The sequence below is a fragment of the Pseudorasbora parva genome, chromosome 15 (genome assembly GCF_024679245.1).
Source record: "Pseudorasbora parva isolate DD20220531a chromosome 15, ASM2467924v1, whole genome shotgun sequence".
Classification (NCBI taxonomy): domain Eukaryota; kingdom Metazoa; phylum Chordata; class Actinopteri; order Cypriniformes; family Gobionidae; genus Pseudorasbora; species Pseudorasbora parva.
In genome coordinates this window covers 44,632,396-44,651,326 of record NC_090186.1, presented here as the reverse complement: position 1 = coordinate 44,651,326, position 18,931 = coordinate 44,632,396, and the positions used below count along the sequence as shown (strand labels likewise).

General features: G+C 36.2%; 1 protein-coding gene across 2 annotated transcripts in view; it reads left to right on the top strand.

Moving 5' to 3' along the window:
- Positions 1-18,931, top strand: part of fig4a (FIG4 phosphoinositide 5-phosphatase a) — a 130,912-nt gene that overhangs the window by 22,131 nt on the left and 89,850 nt on the right. For both annotated transcript variants that reach the window (XM_067418332.1, XM_067418331.1), the window contains exons 3-8: positions 1,840-1,938; positions 5,796-5,919; positions 8,011-8,167; positions 14,305-14,355; positions 16,812-16,957; positions 17,552-17,680. In XM_067418332.1, coding sequence (XP_067274433.1) covers positions 1,840-1,938; positions 5,796-5,919; positions 8,011-8,167; positions 14,305-14,355; positions 16,812-16,957; positions 17,552-17,680 — 706 coding nt within the window. The remainder of the gene's footprint in view (positions 1-1,839; positions 1,939-5,795; positions 5,920-8,010; positions 8,168-14,304; positions 14,356-16,811; positions 16,958-17,551; positions 17,681-18,931) is intronic.

Below are 18,931 nucleotides of genomic sequence, written 5' to 3'. Positions count from 1 at the left end.
CAAAAGTTTATGAACCCTTGATTCGCATTAAGAGCTTTTCTTATTTTGTTTAAATATCAATCAGTGACTCACTCACTCACACAATCACTCACTCACTGACTCACTCACTCACTCACTCACTCACTGACTCACTCACTCACTCACTCACTCACTCACTCACTCACACAATCACTCACACAATCACACACTCACTCACTCACTCACACACTCACTCTCTCACACACTCACTCACTCACTCACTCACTCACTCACACACGCACTCACTCACTCACTGACTCACTCACTCACTGACTCACTCACTGACTCACTCACTCACACACTCACTCACTCACTCACTCACTCACTCACTGACTCACTCACTCACTCACTCACTCACTCACTCACTCACTCACTCACTCACTCACACACACACACTCACTCACTCACTCACTGACTCACTGACTCACTCACTCACTCACTCACTCACTCACTCACTCACTCACTCACTCACTCACTGACTCACTCACTCACTCACTCACTCACTCACTCACTCACACAATCACACACTCACTCACTCACTCACTCACTCACTCACACAATCACTCACACAATCACACACTCACTCACTCACTCACACACTCACTCTCTCACACACTCACTCACTCACTCACTCACTCACACACGCACTCACTCACTCACTGACTCACTCACTCACTGACTCACTCACTGACTCACTCACTCACACACTCACTCACTCACTGACTCACTCACTCACTCACTCACTCACTGACTCACTCACTCACTGACTCACTCACTGACTCACTCACTCACTCACTCACTCACTCACTCACTCACTCACTCACTCACTGACTCACTCACACACTCACTCACTCACTCACTCACTCACTCACTCACTCACTCACTCACACACTCACTCACTCACTGACTCACTCACTCACTCACTCACTCACTGACTCACTCACTCACTGACTCACTCACTCACTCACTCACTCACTCACTCACTCACTCAACTCAATTCAGTTGTGCTTTATTGGCATGACACACATGGGTACATATTGCCAAAGCATTTCATAAAGCAAAACAGAAACATACATCAAACATATTCACATTTATATTTATATATACACATAATAAGCAATATATATATTATTAATCAGGATGTGTTCACTCAGTACATCTCAATTTGTGGCATTTATAGATATGCTGTGCTATATAAGTGGAAGCAGGTCCTTCACCGAGTAAGACCTTCAGTTTTTCGTGATGGTGTAGTGACTGGAAGTCAGGGATAATGTGATGTATTTGCCCATCCAGTGAGTCTCTTAGGGCGGTGTATTTATCACAGTGGAGGAGGAAGTGTGCCTCTGTCTCCACTGCTCCTGATCTACACTCTCTACAGATACGCTCTTCTGTGGGCAGCCATGTCTTCTTATGCCGTCCTCTCACTCACTCGCTCACTCACTCACTCACTCACTCACTCACTCACTCACTCACTCACTCACTCACTCACTCACTCACTCACTCACTCACTCACTCACTCACTCACTCACTCACTCACTCACACACACACACACACAGCCGTGGATCATCAGGGAACGACACACATGATTCAGAATCAACGGTTCATGAATTTTTGAACTTGTAATTTTAATAAAGTCAGCTGTTGTGTCTTGTGGACTATAGGTTAACATCTTTTTATAGATCTTGATCAGAATAGTAGCCTACTTAAAAAATAACTTGCATTTTGTATGATCTTTTTATTTTGTTAAAACTATTCACATTTTCACAGATTCTGCAAGGGGTTCACATAGTTTTTGATCTCGTTATTTTTCTTTTTCTCAGAGGTATTTTCTTGTGGGAAGTAATAACGCTCAAACTAAACATCGTGTCCTGAAGATCGACCGCACTGAGCCGCGGGATCTGGTCATTATTGATGATAAGGTGAGCTGCTACACACACACACTCTCACTCACTCACTCACACACACACACACACACACACACACACACACACACACACACACACACACACACTCTCACTCACTCACACACACTCTCACTCACTCACACACACTCTCACTCACTCACACACACACACACACACACACACACACACACACACACACACACACACACACACACACACACACACAGTCATCATGAAATTATGCTTGCAACCTATTTTACTTCCATAATGTGGCATATTTTTTTAGAGCGGGACTTGATTGGATCGAGAAGGGTGGGCGGTACATACTAATAAATTCAATTGTGATTTGCAATTTTATATTGAAGGAATTTTAATATATTAAAAAAAACTGATATAACAAGCCAATTGTTTATTAATTTACTGCATGAAGGCACTGAGTTGTATAATATAATATATACTATTTCTTTTGATAAAATTAAATACTTGCTAACACAAAAACACATCTGTACAAAATACAGCAGGGCTGGACAATAAAGACCGCAAGCGTGAACAACGATTGAGGGTTTATCCTTTAGATGTGTTTTTAAGCCATGTCTTTGCCCAAAAATTGGGAATAGAACTTTGGCTATATGAATTGGCCAATAGTTGTTTGTCAATATCCGTATCGTAATTGGCCAATAGTTGTTTGTCAATATCCGTATCGTAATTGGCCAATAGTTGTTTGTCAATATCCGTATCGTAATTGGCCAATAGTTGTTTGTTAATATCGTTGTCGTAATTGGCCAACAGGCTAATATCGGTGTCGTCATCGGCCAATAGTTGTTTGTCAATATCCGTATCGTAATTGGCCAATAGTTGTTTGTCAATATCGGTATCGTAATCGGCCAATAGTTGTTTGTTAATATCGGTGTCGTAATTGGCCAATAGTTGTTTGTTAATATCGGTATCGTAATCGGCCAATAGTTGTTTGTCAATATCCGTATCGTAATTGGCCAATAGTTGTTTGTCAATATCCGTATCGTAATTGGCCAATAGTTGTTTGTTAATATCGTTGTCGTAATTGGCCAACAGGCTAATATCGGTGTCGTCATCGGCCAATAGTTGTTTGTCAATATCCGTATCGTAATTGGCCAATAGTTGTTTGTCAATATCGGTATCGTAATCGGCCAATAGTTGTTTGTTAATATCGGTGTCGTAATTGGCCAATAGTTGTTTGTTAATATCGGTATCGTAATCGGCCAATAGTTGTTTGTTAATATCTGTATCGTAATCAGCCAATAGTTGTTTGTTAATATCGGTATCATAATTGGCCAATAGTTGTTTGTTAATATCGGTATCATAATCAGCCAATAGTTGTTTGTTAATATCGGTATCATAATCAGCCAATAGTTGTTTGTTAATATCGGAATCGTAATCAGCCAATAGTTGTTTGTTAATATCGGTATCGTAATTGGCCAATAGTTGTTTGTTCATATCGGTATCGTAATTGGAAAATAGTTGTTTGTTAATATCGGTGTCGTAATTGGCCAATAGTTGTTTGTTAATATCAGTATCGTAATTGGCCAATAGTTTTTTGTTAATATCGGTATCGTAATTGGCCAATAGTTGTTTGTTAATATCGGTATCGTAATTGGAAAATAGTTGTTTGTTAATATCGGTGTAGTAATTGGCCAATAGTTGTTTGTTAATATCGGTATCGCAATTGGCCAATAGTTGTTTGTTAATATCGGTATCGTAATTGGCCAATAGTTGTTTGTTAATATCGGTATCGTAATTGGCCAATAGTTGTTTGTCAATATCGGTATCGTAATTGGTCAATAGTTGTTTGTCAATATCGGTATCGTAATTGGCCAATAGTTGTTTGTTAATATCGGTATCGTAATCAGCCAATAGTTGTTTGTTAATATCGGTATTGTAATCGGCAAATAGTTGTTTGTTAATATCGGTATTGTAATTGGCCAATAGTTGTTTGTTAATATCAGTATCGTAATCGGCCAATAGTTGTTTGTTAATATTGGCATCGTAATTGGCCAATAGTTGTTTGTTAATATCGGCATCGTAATTGGCCAATAGTTGTTTGTTAATATCGGCGTCTTAATTGGAAAATAGTGTTTTGTTAGTATCGGTATCGTAATTGGCCAATAGTTGTTTGTTAATATCGGTATCGTAATTGGCCAATAGTTGTTTGTTAATATCGGTATTGTAATCGGCCAATAGTTTTTTGTTAAAATCCGTATCGTAATCGGCCAATAGTTGTTTGTTAATATCCGTATCGTAATCGGCCAATAGGTGTTTGTTAATATCAGTATCGTAATCGGCCAATAAGTAGTTTGTTAATATCGGTGTCGTAATTGGCCAATAGTTGTTTGTTAATTTTGGTATCGTAATTGGCCAATAGTTGTTTGTTAATATCGGTATCGTAATTGGCCAATAGTTGTTTGTTAATATCAGTATCGTAATCGGCCAATAAGTAGTTTGTTAATATCGGTGTCGTAATCGGCCAATAAGTAGTTTGTTAATATCGGTGTCGTAATTGGCCAATAGTTGTTTGTTAATATCAGTATCGTAATCGGCCAATAAGTAGTTTGTTAATATCGGTGTCGTAATCGGCCAATAAGTAGTTTGTTAATATCGGTGTCGTAATCGGCCAATAAGTAGTTTGTTAATATCGGTGTCGTAATCGGCCAATAAGTAGTTTGTTAATATCGGTGTCGTAATTGGCCAATAGTTGTTTGTTAATATCGGTATCGTAATCGGCCAATAGGTGTTTGTTAATATCCGTATCGCAATTGGCCAATAGGTGTTTGTTAATATCTGTATCGTAATCGGCCAATAGTTGTTTGTTAATATCAGTATCGTAATCGGCCAATAAGTAGTTTGTTAATATCGGTGTCGTAATTGGCCAATAGTTGTTTGTTAATTTCGGTATCGTAATCAGCCAATAGTTGTTTGGTAATATCTGTATCGTAATCAGCCAATAAGTAGTTTGTTAATATCGGTGTCGTAATCGGCCAATAAGTAGTTTGTTAATATCGGTGTCGTAATTGGCCAATAGTTGTTTGTTAATTTCGGTATCGTAATCGGCCAATAGTTGTTTGGTAATATCTGTATCGTAATTGGCCAATAGTTGTTTGTTAATATCCGTATCGTAATCTGTCAATAGTTGTTTGTTAATATCGGCATCGTAATCGGCCAATAGGTGTTTGTTAATATCCGTATCGTAATCTGTCAATAGTTGTTTATTAATATCGGTGTCGTAATCAACCAATAGTTTTTTGTTAATATCCGTATCGTAATCGGCCAAAAGTTGTTTGTTAATATCGGTATCGTAATCGGCCAAAAGTTGTTTATTAATATCGGTATCGTAATCAGCCAATAGTTATTTCTTAATATCGGTATCGTAATCAGCCAATAGTTTTTTGTTAATATCGGTATCGTAATCGGCCAATAGGTGTTTGTTAATATCCGCATCGTAATCGGCCAATAGTAGTTTGTTAATATTGGTATCGTAATTGGCCAATAGTAGTTTGTTAATATTGGTATCGTAATCGGCCAATAGTTGTTTGTTAATATTGGTATCATAATTGGCCAATAGTTGTTTGTTAATATTGGTATCGTAATTGGCCAATAGTTGTTTGTTAATGCAGTTCATCCCTTTAACATTTTTAACCAAGCAGATTTCGTTAGCCATTGACTTCCACAGTATTTTTTCCCCACTATAGAAGTCAATGGCTGCCGAGATCAACCCTGATGTAAATGAATCCTGAGGATTTCAGTTTATTTGTGTGTTTAAAGTTGTATTCTGTGTCTGAATGTTTTATGTGTGTGTGTGTGTGTGTGTGTGTGTGTGTGTGTGTGTGTGTGTGTGGCAGCATGTTTACAGTCAACAGGAAGTGCGTGAGTTGCTGGGCCGCCTGGATCTGGGCAATCGCACTAAGATCGGGCAGAAAGGATCCTCTGGTCTTTCCAGAGCCGTATCTGCCCACGGCATTGTGGGTAAGCCTTTTTTTCCTTGTTTACTTGATGTTTTAGTTCCTGTGTTTATTCATCCTCAGTCTTGCCAATTATTTTTGCGCTAATGCAATTAGCCGGCGTTGCGAGTGTGTGATCGCAGCCACGTGCTTGGTCTAAAGGTCAGGCAAACTCTTCAGAAGTGTGAGTTTTAGGTTTAGTAATTTTAGTAATAAATAAAGTCCTAAAGTATTATTTATACACTATTAATATAGTATTTATTAATATTTTTTAATTTGGTTTTATTTCCTCAGTTTTTATTTTTAATTTTAGTGGAAGTTTTAGTAATTTTGTTGTGCACTTTAGTTATTTTTTGTTGTACTCTTTAGTTAGTTATTTATTTTTATTAATTAGTTTTTTGATATTTCTAAAAAAACGCTTGAGTTTATATTTATTTCAGTTTTTGTATTAATTTTAGAATCTCAACTTATTGTATTTTTTTCATCTAATATTTAGATTTTACATTCATTTATTCATCCGCCGCTTCATGCACTCCCGGGGAATCGAACCCATTACTTTGGCGTTGCAAGTTTCATATGCCGTTTATTTACGGTGTAATATTATTTTGTGTGACTTTGAATAGTTTTAGACAACAGATTTATATCTGGCTTGTGTTTGTCAGCACACACTCATAAGCAGGTGAAGCCTGACTAATGTCACACAGGTCATAATCAGGTCAGAGCTGTGAGAAACTGGCTGATGATATTTGGGTCATGACCGACTTCCTCTGACACAAATCTGGTAAAAATCTCACTTTTAGTCAGGTTAGTCATGGTTCCGATCTGTCCCTAAACACCGCTGAGGGAGCGTTGTGGAAGTCATGAGAAGTGTGAATTTAGTGCACAAACAACAGTAGATCAGATCATTGATGTGTGCCACGCGTTTATGACACACCTGATAGATGTGATGAGAAACAACACACACACACACGGCGCCTGATTAGACCCTCACGTCCCAACATTAGGGGGATGTGTTCGCTTCAGCCTCTGAAATGGAAATAATGCCTTAAACTGTTTACTGCACGCTTAAAGAGGACCCGTTAGGCTTTTTATACATCGTTCAGGGGGTACTAACACATCGCTTGCGAGCTACCAGTAGCCTAGCTAACAATTTTAGGTTATAAGAACGTTTCCTTAACATTCCCATTAAGTTATAAAAACGTTTTCTGAATGTTCTAGGAACGTTAAAATATCCAGTTTTTTAAACGTTGTCTTAAAGGGTTAGTTCACTCAAAAATGAAATGTCTGTCATTAACTCCTCTCCCTAATGTTGCTCCACACCCGTGAGACCTCCGTTCATCTTCACACACAGTTTAAGATATTTTATATTTAGTCCGAGAGCGTATGCAAGTGTATGCACACTATACTGTCCATGTCCAGAAAGGGAATAAAAACATCATCACAGTAGTCCATATGAGACATCAGTGGGTTAATTAGAGTCTCTTGAAGCATCCAAAATACATTTGGGTCCAAAAATAACAAAAACTACGACTTTATTCAGCATTGGCTTCTCTTCCGCGTTTGTGTTCAATCCTCAAATAAAGAGTCAAACGGTTATGAATCAGCGAATCGATTCAGTGACTCATAACGGTTCAAATCTTGGTTTTGAAATCATCCCATCACTATATAAGTCGTTATTTAGTGTTTTTGCGCACTAACTCTATTCTGGCCTCTTCATCAATGATTGTAGAGCCGCTGTAGTGAGATGGGCTTTGTAACGACGTCTTTAGTGCCTTTATGGGTCTTGAGAGAGGAAATGACATTGGTGTCAATGAAGGCCTTTCTGAGCCATCGGATTTCAACACTAATATCTTCATCTGTGTGTGAAGATGAGCGGAGGTCTGACGGCTGGCCAACCACAGGAGGAATTAATCACACTATTTACATTTTTGGGTGAACTAACGCTTTTAGTAAAATTAAGTTGTGTTAACAGGAAAACAAGAATGAAAAAATAATATCCATGGCCTTTTTGGGCTTTCATACATGGTAGCTGGCATGGCGCTAAATAAAACGAAACAAAAAATGAATGCAGTTAACTAATGAGATGTGATGTACTCTTGTCTCTCGTGTCTTTCAGGTTTTGTGCGGTTTCTGGAGGGATACTACATTGTGTTGATCACGAAACGTCGTAAAATGGCTGACATCGGCGGCCACTCGATTTATAAGATTGAAGACACGAGTATGATCTACATTCCCAACGACTCTGTGAGAGTCACACACCCTGATGAGGCCCGGTGAGTCCGAGACGTTTCATAATAATAATAATCATAACTCATAAATCATAACTTATAAGAATGTAGTATTGCAAATGACCAATAAGGTTGTACGGTTTGGTCACATGATGACTGAATGCCTACTGTATCAAGCACATTTCTAAGGGCTCTAAAATGATTGTTTTTATTAAGTAAATGTCAGAATAACTTTGATATTGTTTGTAATATTTCAGCTGCTCTTAAACAGGTTTACTTGATTATCCATCATCATTTATTATTTACATTTACATTTACATTCAATCATTTAGCAGACGCTTTTATCCAAAGCGACTTACAAAAAAGGGGAGAGCAATAGAAGCAACGAAACAAACAAAGCCAACAACCTGTAAGAGCTGTAAGAAATCTCAGTTAATTAGCACAGTTCACTTTTTTCTTTTCTTTTTTTTTTCTTTCCAACACTGGATTTTGATAGCTATGATAACAACGACTCTGTGTGAAAATCTATTATGAAAATCACGAGTCTCAAATATGATCATCAGGCTTTTGAGGAAGGTTTATTTGTCCATTTCTCCATCATCGTATTGTATTGTATTGCATTAAATGTTTTTAAGGGGTGATGTATTGAGAAATCAACTTTCCCTTGAGCCTTTGATATATAAAAGGTCATGGTAATATAAAAATATCCTGTAAGTTTCAGAGCCGAAAACTTCATTGTTAGTCAAAGCAAAGCTTTTATAGACACCAGGCCCAGAAAACGAGGCTCTCAAATCAATGACGTATTAGAAGGGGAAACGCATAAATGACAGATAAATGTGTACGCCTACTTCTGTAGCTCCGCCCGCCTGCTTATTTAGCCCCACCCACCTGCTTATGTAGCTCCGCCCACTAACTCATGCAGCTAAACTAGCAATAAATCCGCAGAAGATAGCAAGATAATCGCTTGTAAACAAGTCTCAGGTCGAGCTGGATTTGCAGATATATTGAGATTAAAACACAATGCTGTGCTTCTATAGTGGATCCGACAGGAATGGTGCAACACACTTACGTGAGTAAAACATGTTTTTATACGTGATAGTATTGCATTGTTACAGATCGTATTGATTATGTGTGCGTGTCTAACAGAACATACCTTAGCACGCTGTCACAGGCTGGAGAATCCTTTATTTGTTGGTTCATTGCGATTCGGGATAAGACTCCCAATGTTTCGGGGCTATGTGTGTGTTTTCCAGACCAAAACGTAAGCCCGTCGGCAGGCCGGTGAATCTCAAATAGTAAAATAACTTTCATTTGTTAATCTGCGGTGTGTGTGTGTGTGTGTGTGTGTGTGTGTGTGTGTGTGCAGTTCTTGCTTCTATCCACTGATCAGGCCCGGGCCAAGTAATAAAAAAAATCAATCGCGGGTGGATGAGCGATAAATCATTGTGTTTGTTTGATAAAGACGTTTAGCGAGCCCTGTGAGAGAATCATTCCGGTGCCGCTTATAAAACAATCCCTCATGTGAACTGAAACTCAATAAATATGCAAATCTTATCCAATCAAAGCCGTGGGCGTTTACTTCCAAGTCTCCAGTGACACGCCCATCAGAACTCAGCGTTCAGGAGAGAGCCTCAAAACCAGTGCAGAAAATAGCCTATTAGTTATTAATTATGATGTTTTTGAATGTAAAAACCATGCGAAGTTGAATAAAAAAAGACTTTAAAATCATAAAACTAAGCATTTAAATATCATCTTACTAAGACAAATGATTTGCAGATATTGATATTTATAGGCATTTATTTATAAAGATCTCATTGATTTCATTGATTTTTAATTGCTGTCCATTTACGCATCATATTTTTCTCCGTTTGGGCCTCTGAATGAAATTTGGGGTGTTTTGAGGTGTGTTTTTCCCCTCCATATTCTCACTATTTTGCAGTGTATGATCCATAATGTTTAATTTTTATGCTGGTTATGTTCTTTTTGTTTAAACCATAACCCTATAGGTTATTTTTGTTAACACCAAAAGGCCCTTTTTAACCTGTAAATCATATAGGTTATGTTAACACCAAAAAGTTTGTATCTAATAAATGGAAAACAAATAAAAATGTTCTCCTCCTCCTTTTTTCTGATCCAATCCGTGACTCGTGATCCGTAATGTGATCCGAACCGTGTGTTTTGTGATCTGTTACACCACTACTTATTTAAATTCGGAGTGGCATTGAGTTCTCATTATTTATGATTTTTAATCAACTTTTGTGTCAAAACTTATTGCTTTGTCCAACACACCGGGAATAAAACATCAGTTTGAGTGCATTGCATTGACGACAGCAGGTCATTGATTGCGTTTTTCACAGAGAAAAGTCTGTTTTTTTCAGTGTGTGTACCGCGGTTGTAGTAACGGTGAGTATGTTTGTAAATTGTTTCTTGCGTCTGGTTTTCCTCACATGCTGTGTCTGTCCTGCTGCGGTCGGTCGCTCTGATCTCAGGATGCAATTCACACGTCTCTTATTTCTGCTGTGTGTGTGTGTGTGTGTGTGTGTGTGTGTGTGTGATGGCAATGGAAGCTTGCTACTCGTCACTTGTGATGTGTGTTAGAGATTTACAATAACACAGAGTACTTTCAGTAGGACAGCCTGTAACTGTTGACTCAGGTAACATGAGACAGCGTTTGCGTCTAAGTGTCCTATTTAAGTCTGACTTTGGTGCATTAATAGCTGCTTTTTATAGGCGGTTTTTACATGGGACCTTGGTCATACTGTGTTATTCTACCATGTAGATCTGACACTGAATGAATGTAACACGGATCTAAACATTTAACCTACAGACCCGGTCAAACATTTGGAATAATTAAGATTTTTAATGCTTTGAAAGAGTCTATTCTGCTCTTCAAGACTGTGTTTATTTGATCGAAAATACAGTAAAAATGATTAAATATTCCTCCAGTGTAAAGCATCTGTTTTCTTTATGTGTGTCTAATCATTCTCATATGAGGATTTATGATCAACACACATTTATGATTATTTTCAGTGTTGAAAACACGTCATATTTGTGTGGAAACTGTGATATACTACCAAGAAAGAAAATATTTTTCAAAAGAAATGATTTTTTAAGGACGAATTAAATTGATCAAAAGTGACAGTAAGACATTTATATTGTTACCAAACATTATATTGCAAATAAATTCTGTTCTTTTGAACTTTCTATTCATTAACCCCTTAACTGTCACCTCCCTTTTTGAGAATAGTAGTGTTGTAGTACTCGAGATCGGTCTTGGTCTCGAGACCGGTCTCGAGACCACTTTTTAAAGGTCTTGGTCTCGTCTCGGTATCGACCGCATTTTTACTCGGCCTCGTCTCGGTCTCGGGCGAAGATGACTCGGGATTTTGTCTCAAGACCGGTCAAGACCACAGCTGAAGGCATAAAGAGCAGAGAACTCCACCCTGCGCGCACTCTCTCTCTCTCTCTGTCTTAAAAATAAGCACATAAGCTCTCTCTGATACGTCACATATTAAGCTAAATCAAAAGTTCAGAAAACCGAATCCATGTTGAACGTTGCGCGTTCGGACAACTGTTTTGAAGTACCGCTCGGTGTGAATTGCGCTCAAAAAACGTTTGACCAGCTAAACAGCTGACATAAATCATACATAAAATAAACAGGAAACAATTTCTATCCAGTTATGAAGTGTTTTCTGTGTGACAAACCTTCCGCGATGTTCTGACAGCCGTGATTCACACACAACGGGTCTGCTAATGTCCGATTCACGACCAAATGACTCATTTGAACCGAATCATTTTAACGACGGTAATCAGAACTGATCTGTTCAACAATGAACTGAACGAATCAGTTTAATCATTTACTCAGAACACCTCAGAAATGAGAACACAAGTGTGCTTACCCAATTTAGCAAGAGTGGAGAGTAAGATTTATTAGTTTTAACTATCCACAGTATTTCAGCTTATGTATGTTGAATGTGTAGTAAAATAAATAGTCTAAAATCATTTAGTTTAGACTGGAGTGAGGTGAAAACAGAACAAAGTTGTTTGTTAGCTAGCTGATCATTTTATTAAATTGTATATGGCAGAAAATATGGCTATTTGTAAACTGTTAATGCTATTTCTAATATTGATATGATTATATACCAAAACAATTCAACCTGTTGGAACAAAATAAACATCAAGATAAGAGATCATACATAATATGAGATATAAACATAAGATAATAAAAAATGATTGTTTCGTTGCATTTAAAAAAAAAAAAGGTGTGTGTGTGTGTGTGTGTGTGTGTGTGTAGGTCTGTCAGCCACCACCAAAGACCATTTTTGACCCAGGAAAAACCCTGCACATGTGAGATATTTGTTAAATCAAACTGTAGTTAATCAAAAAAATGCAAGTACAGGGTTTCTTTTCCTTGTTGTTGCACAATAAAGCTGCACAATAACATTTTCAATTTGTAAATGAAAAATATGTACATATATAAAATAATTAGCTTAAGCAGCATACTAATGCATATCTGTATGATATATATTCCACCTCCTGTTATTCACATTCATTTAAGACATAATGGACTGTGTCTGAGATTAATACCTCATCCAGATTAGCATTCTTAGGGAACTTTGAGTTTAAAAATGGGATTGAGCACGCTTCACAAAACAAAACACAAAACTCTGTCAGTTTGGTGTTTGTGTCCACCATAGACTGTAAACAATATGGACACGTCGTCTTCAGTGCCTCCCATTGACGAAAAGTTAAGTGTTATTTGCTTATAGAAGAAAAAGATTAATTCCCACAAAGTTGCAATGCCTTTTGATTATTTGATCAAAACTTCTCTCATGGTACACTTACACACCCACACATACGAGAGAAGTGCCAATCATATGCATATTCCACATTTTATCATAAGTGTGGGGACATGCATTGGTCTCGGTCTTGACTCGGTCTCGGCCTGTCTTGGTCTTGGTCTTGACTTGGTCTCGGCCCTTCAAAGTCTTGGTCTTGTCTTGGTCTCGGCCCTTCAAAGTCTTGGTCTTGTCTTGGTCTCGGCCCTTCAAAGTCTTGGTCTTGTCTTGGTCTCGGTTTAGGTGGTCTTGACTACAACACTAGAGAATAGTCATGAAAATGCACCATCCAAACTTAAAGGTCTGTTATTCATGAATGCTTATATAGACTATATAAGAATATATAGACTTAAAATGGAATATAGACTTAAGTTCGGTCTTGATTTAAAGATGACAATCAGCAGATTATTGCTGAAGTGAAAGCATTTTAAAATATAAAGTATTAGAAAAGTCATGGAAGTTTAAATTTATTGCAAATGAAAAATACATTATTAAATATATAAAATAAATATTTTACAAAAAATGTTTTACTCTAAAATTTCTATGAAATCAAAGCCATATGTCTAACCAAATTGTGTTCCAAATTTGAAGTTGATATCACAAAAATTGAAGTCCCCATGAGATTTTGTTTCGGCGCTATACCAAAAATAGCCACCGGGTGTCAGTCATTTCTTCATTGATTGTTTATTTGATGTATTTTCCTGTAAATTACTGTCCAAATATCACTTCCATCAAAAAACAGTCACCAAATATGGAACATTTAGACTCAGACCTTTCAAATGATGTGTGTTTTGTCAAGAAATTATGTGTTTTGTGATGATAAGAAAAGATTTTCATTATAAAGTAGTTAAAGGTTACAACTGCTGTTATGATGTAGTTTTTTTTTGTTTGAGGGGGACTCTCGTCATAAATTACTATTTTACTGTCATCATGTAATTTTTATCGTAAAACAATGGACACACATCTCTTCAGGAGGGTTAGACCTTTCCAACAATACATAGTTTGTCATGATTACATTAGGATTTAATAGTAATATAGTGAAGTAAACGTAGGCGTCCCGTATACGGGACAGTTAAGAATCATGAAAAATTACATTTATCACGGTTTCCACACAAATATGACTGATAATAATCGTAAATCTGTGTTGATTATCCAATCCAGCTTTGATCACAGGAATAAATCACACTTTATATATTCACATAGAGAACAGATGATCTACACTGGAGGAATATTTCATCATTTTTACTGTTTTTTGTTTTTAAAAACATTTTTAATGATATTTCATTTTTATAGCATGAACAAATTCAGATGATTCTTGAGTATTTGTTCTGTTTTCTGTTTCAGATACGTGAGGATATTCCAGAATGTGGACCTGTCCAGTAACTTCTACTTCAGGTGAGTGTTGCGGATCTAAACCGCCTCGTGGTTTATCTCCAAAGCCCTTTTGAAAGCGCCTCATGATCATAACGGCGTGGCCTCGCATAACTTCTCAGATCATTGGAGATGAGTTCCTCAGATCTCATGTGGCCTAACTCGTCCTCGCCGTAAGGTTTCCTTCACAAAACGCTCTGTTACTTTGAGTTATGAAAAGAAGCAGCTGAATTTATATCAGATTATAAATCATCAGCAGTCCTAAAGCCTGTTTGAACACTTAACATTCAGAGCAACTCTCCCTTACACACTTTACAAGCAAAATATTGCTAACACAAAGATTTACAATAAAGCAAGAACAACACTGGTTCTATCGTATTATTTTATGTAAAATATTTTTCATATGCTTTGCTTTTAAAGTGTGTGTGTGTGTGTGTGTGTGTGTATTTTTGACTTTTATACAATTTTCAACTAATGTTGTTAGAATACACAAAAGTTTTTTTCCTTTCACATTGATTGAACGGATGTCAGATATGATTATTTTCAATTTTGAAAAGCATATTTTTTATTTAGTAAAACATTTTTTAATAATAAAAAAACAAAAACTTTTTTTTTTTTTTACAAAAATAAAAAATAAATAAAATAAAAATCATGTCCCCAAGATTTTCTAACTTTAATAAGACCCTCATCAATGAGAGGACAAAAAAAAAAAAAAAAAAAAAAAAAAAAAAATATATATATATATATATATATATATATATATATATATATATATATATAAAATGTATTATATTTTTATATTTAAATTTCATTGTCCACATGATTTTTATTGTGTGTGTGTGTGTGTGTGTGTGTGTGTGTGTGTGTGTGTGTGTGTGTGTGTGTGTGTGTGTGTGTGTGTATATATATTATTATTATATATATATATATATATATATATAATTTAATTTATTTTCTATTTTTTAATAATTTCATATTCAGAAATTTTATTTCTTCTTTTTTCTTTTTTGATTTGTATTGTGTTTTATATATTTTTTGTTATATTATTTTATGTTTTGTATTATTTAATATTTACTTTTAGATTTATTTTTTTTATTTGATTTTATATTATTATAACCCTAACCCACCCTATTGTAAAATTTGTCTTACATTTTGTAGTTTACGTCATAATTTTTTCATAATTTCTTTTACGTATATTATAATATATATTATTATCCTAAATGTTATATTTTATTTTAATATTAATTTTAAAGCTCTCAGTTCTAGACCTTTTTTTGTTTCTTTTCTTGTCATAATGAAAGGACTTAATTCCAGTTAGTGGAAAACATGTCCATTACTCCACAAAAATCTGCATCATATCATTGACCCTTATTGATCTGAGCCTATTATTTAAAAAAATGACCCTGATTTTGAATGTGCTGTATATGATTATTAATGAGGTCATTAAATGTATAGCATTGACCGAATTCCCTCATCAATCGGAGATCGGCTTCTCATTTAATTTCCGTCATGTTGGCTGTGCATTAATCCTGTCACGTCATGTTCATTAATGCTGTGTTATTATATGTCATAATTCAGGCTGATCTCAGGTCTGTAAAGCAGGTGCGCTTTTGTGTGAAGCTGAAATAATTGCATATGAACTCTGATGAACTTATGCGTCTCTGAAGTTCATTCAGGGCACTTCATCTCTAAGCAACGTGCTGTCACCTAGCAACAAGGCACGCTTAAAGGGACAGTTCACCCAAAAATGTAAATTCTCTCATTAATTACTTACCCAAAGCCATCTCACTACAGCGGCTCTACAATCTTATGAAGAGACCAGAAGAGTTTTTGTGCGCAAAAAAACTAAATAACTACTTGTGTGTGTACTTGTGTACACATGTATACTTAGATTATATGCAATAATTACGATTTGTACTATAATAATGAGTTGTGAGTGTAATGTAACGAGTGGATTGTGCAATATTGTGAACAACGGATGGAAATTAGCCTTTGGCTGCAATCCGGTGTGTTTACATTCATGTATAATCATGTCTGTTCATTAACACACACTGTCCCTAATAAAAAAATAAAAATAGTGATGGCCGATTTCAAAATAAAGATTCGAACCGTTATGAGTCAGTGAATCGATTCATGATTCGGATCGCGTGTCAAACTGCTGAAATCACCTTTGGCGATCCGAATCATGAATCGATTCACTGACTCATAACGGTCCGAATCATGAATCGATTCACTGATTCATAACGGTTTGAATCTTTGTTCTGAAATCGGCCATCACTATATAAGTCGTTATTTAGTGTTATTTAGTTAGACTCTATTCTGGCCTCTTCATCAATGATTGTAGAGCCGCTGTAGTGAGATGGGCTTTGGGTAAGTAATTAATGAGAGAATTGTCATTTTTGGGTGAACTTATCCTTCAATGATAATGAGACGAGATTATTTTTAGCCCGTGAGTGACCCCTTGACCCTGTGACCTTTAGTTACAGCTACGACCTAAGCCACTCTCTGCAGTATAACCTGACCCTGCTGCAGATGCCCTTTGACCCCCCCGAGGTCGAGGATCTCCACACCGGAGGCAGGCAGGACAGCTTTGACATCTTTGAGGAGGAGGGGCTTCCCACGCAAGGTGTGTGTGTGTGAGTTTGAGTTTGACTGTGTGTGAGTTGTTAGTGTTGTATTGTGAGAGTGAATGTGTGTTTGAGTGTGTGTTTGAGTGTGTGTTTGAGTGAGTGCGAGTGCGTGTTTGAGTGTGAGTGTGTGTGAGTTGTTAGTGTTGTATTGTGAGAGTGTGTGTGTGTGTTTGAGATTGAGTGCGAGTCTGTATGTGTGAGTGTGTGTGTGAGTGTGTGTTTGAGTGTGTGTGTGTGTGTGTGTGTGTGTGTGTGTGTGTGTGTGTGTGTGTGTGTGTGACCTGGTAATCCCTACGTTATGGGGACAAAATGTCCCCACAAAGATGGCAATATCCGAAATCCTTGTCCTTGTGGGGACATTTTTAGGTCCCCCTGAGGAAAACATCTTATAAATCACACAGAAGGAGTTTTTTTGAGAAAGTAAAAATGCAGAATGTTTCCTGTGATGGGTAGGTTTAGGGGCTGTGTGTGTGTGTGTCAGTGTGTGTCAGTGTGTGTGTGTGTGTGTGTGAGTGTGTGTGTGTGTGTGTGTGTCAGTGTGTGTGAGTGAGAGTGTGTGTGTGAGGTGTTAACTGAGGTGTTTGTTTCAGTCGTTCACGGCTTCAGTTACGAACCTTACGCTAAGTATGTGTGGAACGTCCGTCTGCTGGAGAAGGTGAAGGACATCGTGCATCCTGATTGGCTGCTGTACATCATTCACGGATTCTGCGGCCAATCCAGTATCCTCTTATATACTGTGTGTGTGTGTGTGTGTGTGTGTGTGTGTGTGTGTGTGTGTGTGTGTGTGTGTGTGTGTATGTTTAATTCCAGAAGTGCTAAATGTTTAGTTTTTTAGTCAGCTTAACATAACATCAGCTGATTTATCATGAGAGCAATCTAGTTTTACCGCTGCTTTCCACATAACATGATGCAAAGTTCTGCTAAAACTTACTTTTAAATGTAACCCCCCTCCCCATTTTTTATATCCTTTAACAAAATACAGTTAAAATATACATATTTTATTTTATTGCTTGTTGCAAAATACATTTAAAACCTACTTTTTAATGCAAGTTTTTATTTTAGTTTTCTGTCATTTAATTAAATGTAATATTTTTCATTTTTTAAGTGTTTGTTTTTATTATATATCCTTATGCAAAATAATTTAAATCTATTTTAATTTGATTGTATATTATTTTTTGCTGCAAAATAGAGATAAAAGCCACCTTTACCCTATTCTTATTTATTTCCTTTATTTTATTAATATTGTTTTCTACTCTTCTGCAAAATATAGTTAAGCTACTTTTTATTTCCTGCTGCAGAATACAGATAAAACATATTTATTTATTATATTATATCATATAAAAAAATTTCCTATGTTAAATTCAGCTTAAACTTTTTACTTTATACTTTTTAATGTAATTTAATGAAATGTAATAGCTTTTAATTAAGTTATTTAGTTTTTCATTGTATACACTTTTGAGATTTATATAAATCATATGGACAATGAAATTTAAACATAAAAATATACTATATATATATATATAATATAAGTATTTATCATATTTTTCTTCCCCTGGCTAAATACAGGTACCTTTTTTTAAAATAAAACTTTATATATATATATGAAATGTATGAAAAAATATATATGAAAAAAGTTTGACCTTTATTTAGCTAGAAAACAAAACAAAACACACACACATATATATATTCTTCGGAATAAAAAGTGCATCATAAATAAAAATCTATTATTATTATTTATATTCTCAGGATGATTATTTCTCTTTGTGCTTGTTTACCTTGTTTTGTAGCTGTTTTGTTCTGCTTTGACCCTCCTGATCTATTATATATATATATATAATTTTTATTACATTATTTCCTGGTGTAAAATCCAGCTGACAGCCGCTTCATGGCTTCCAGGTTAGAGGGTTTATGGGCTCCGCTCCCTGCGGTTGGACTGGTTTTGATCCGCTCGTTTACCTATTTCACATCTC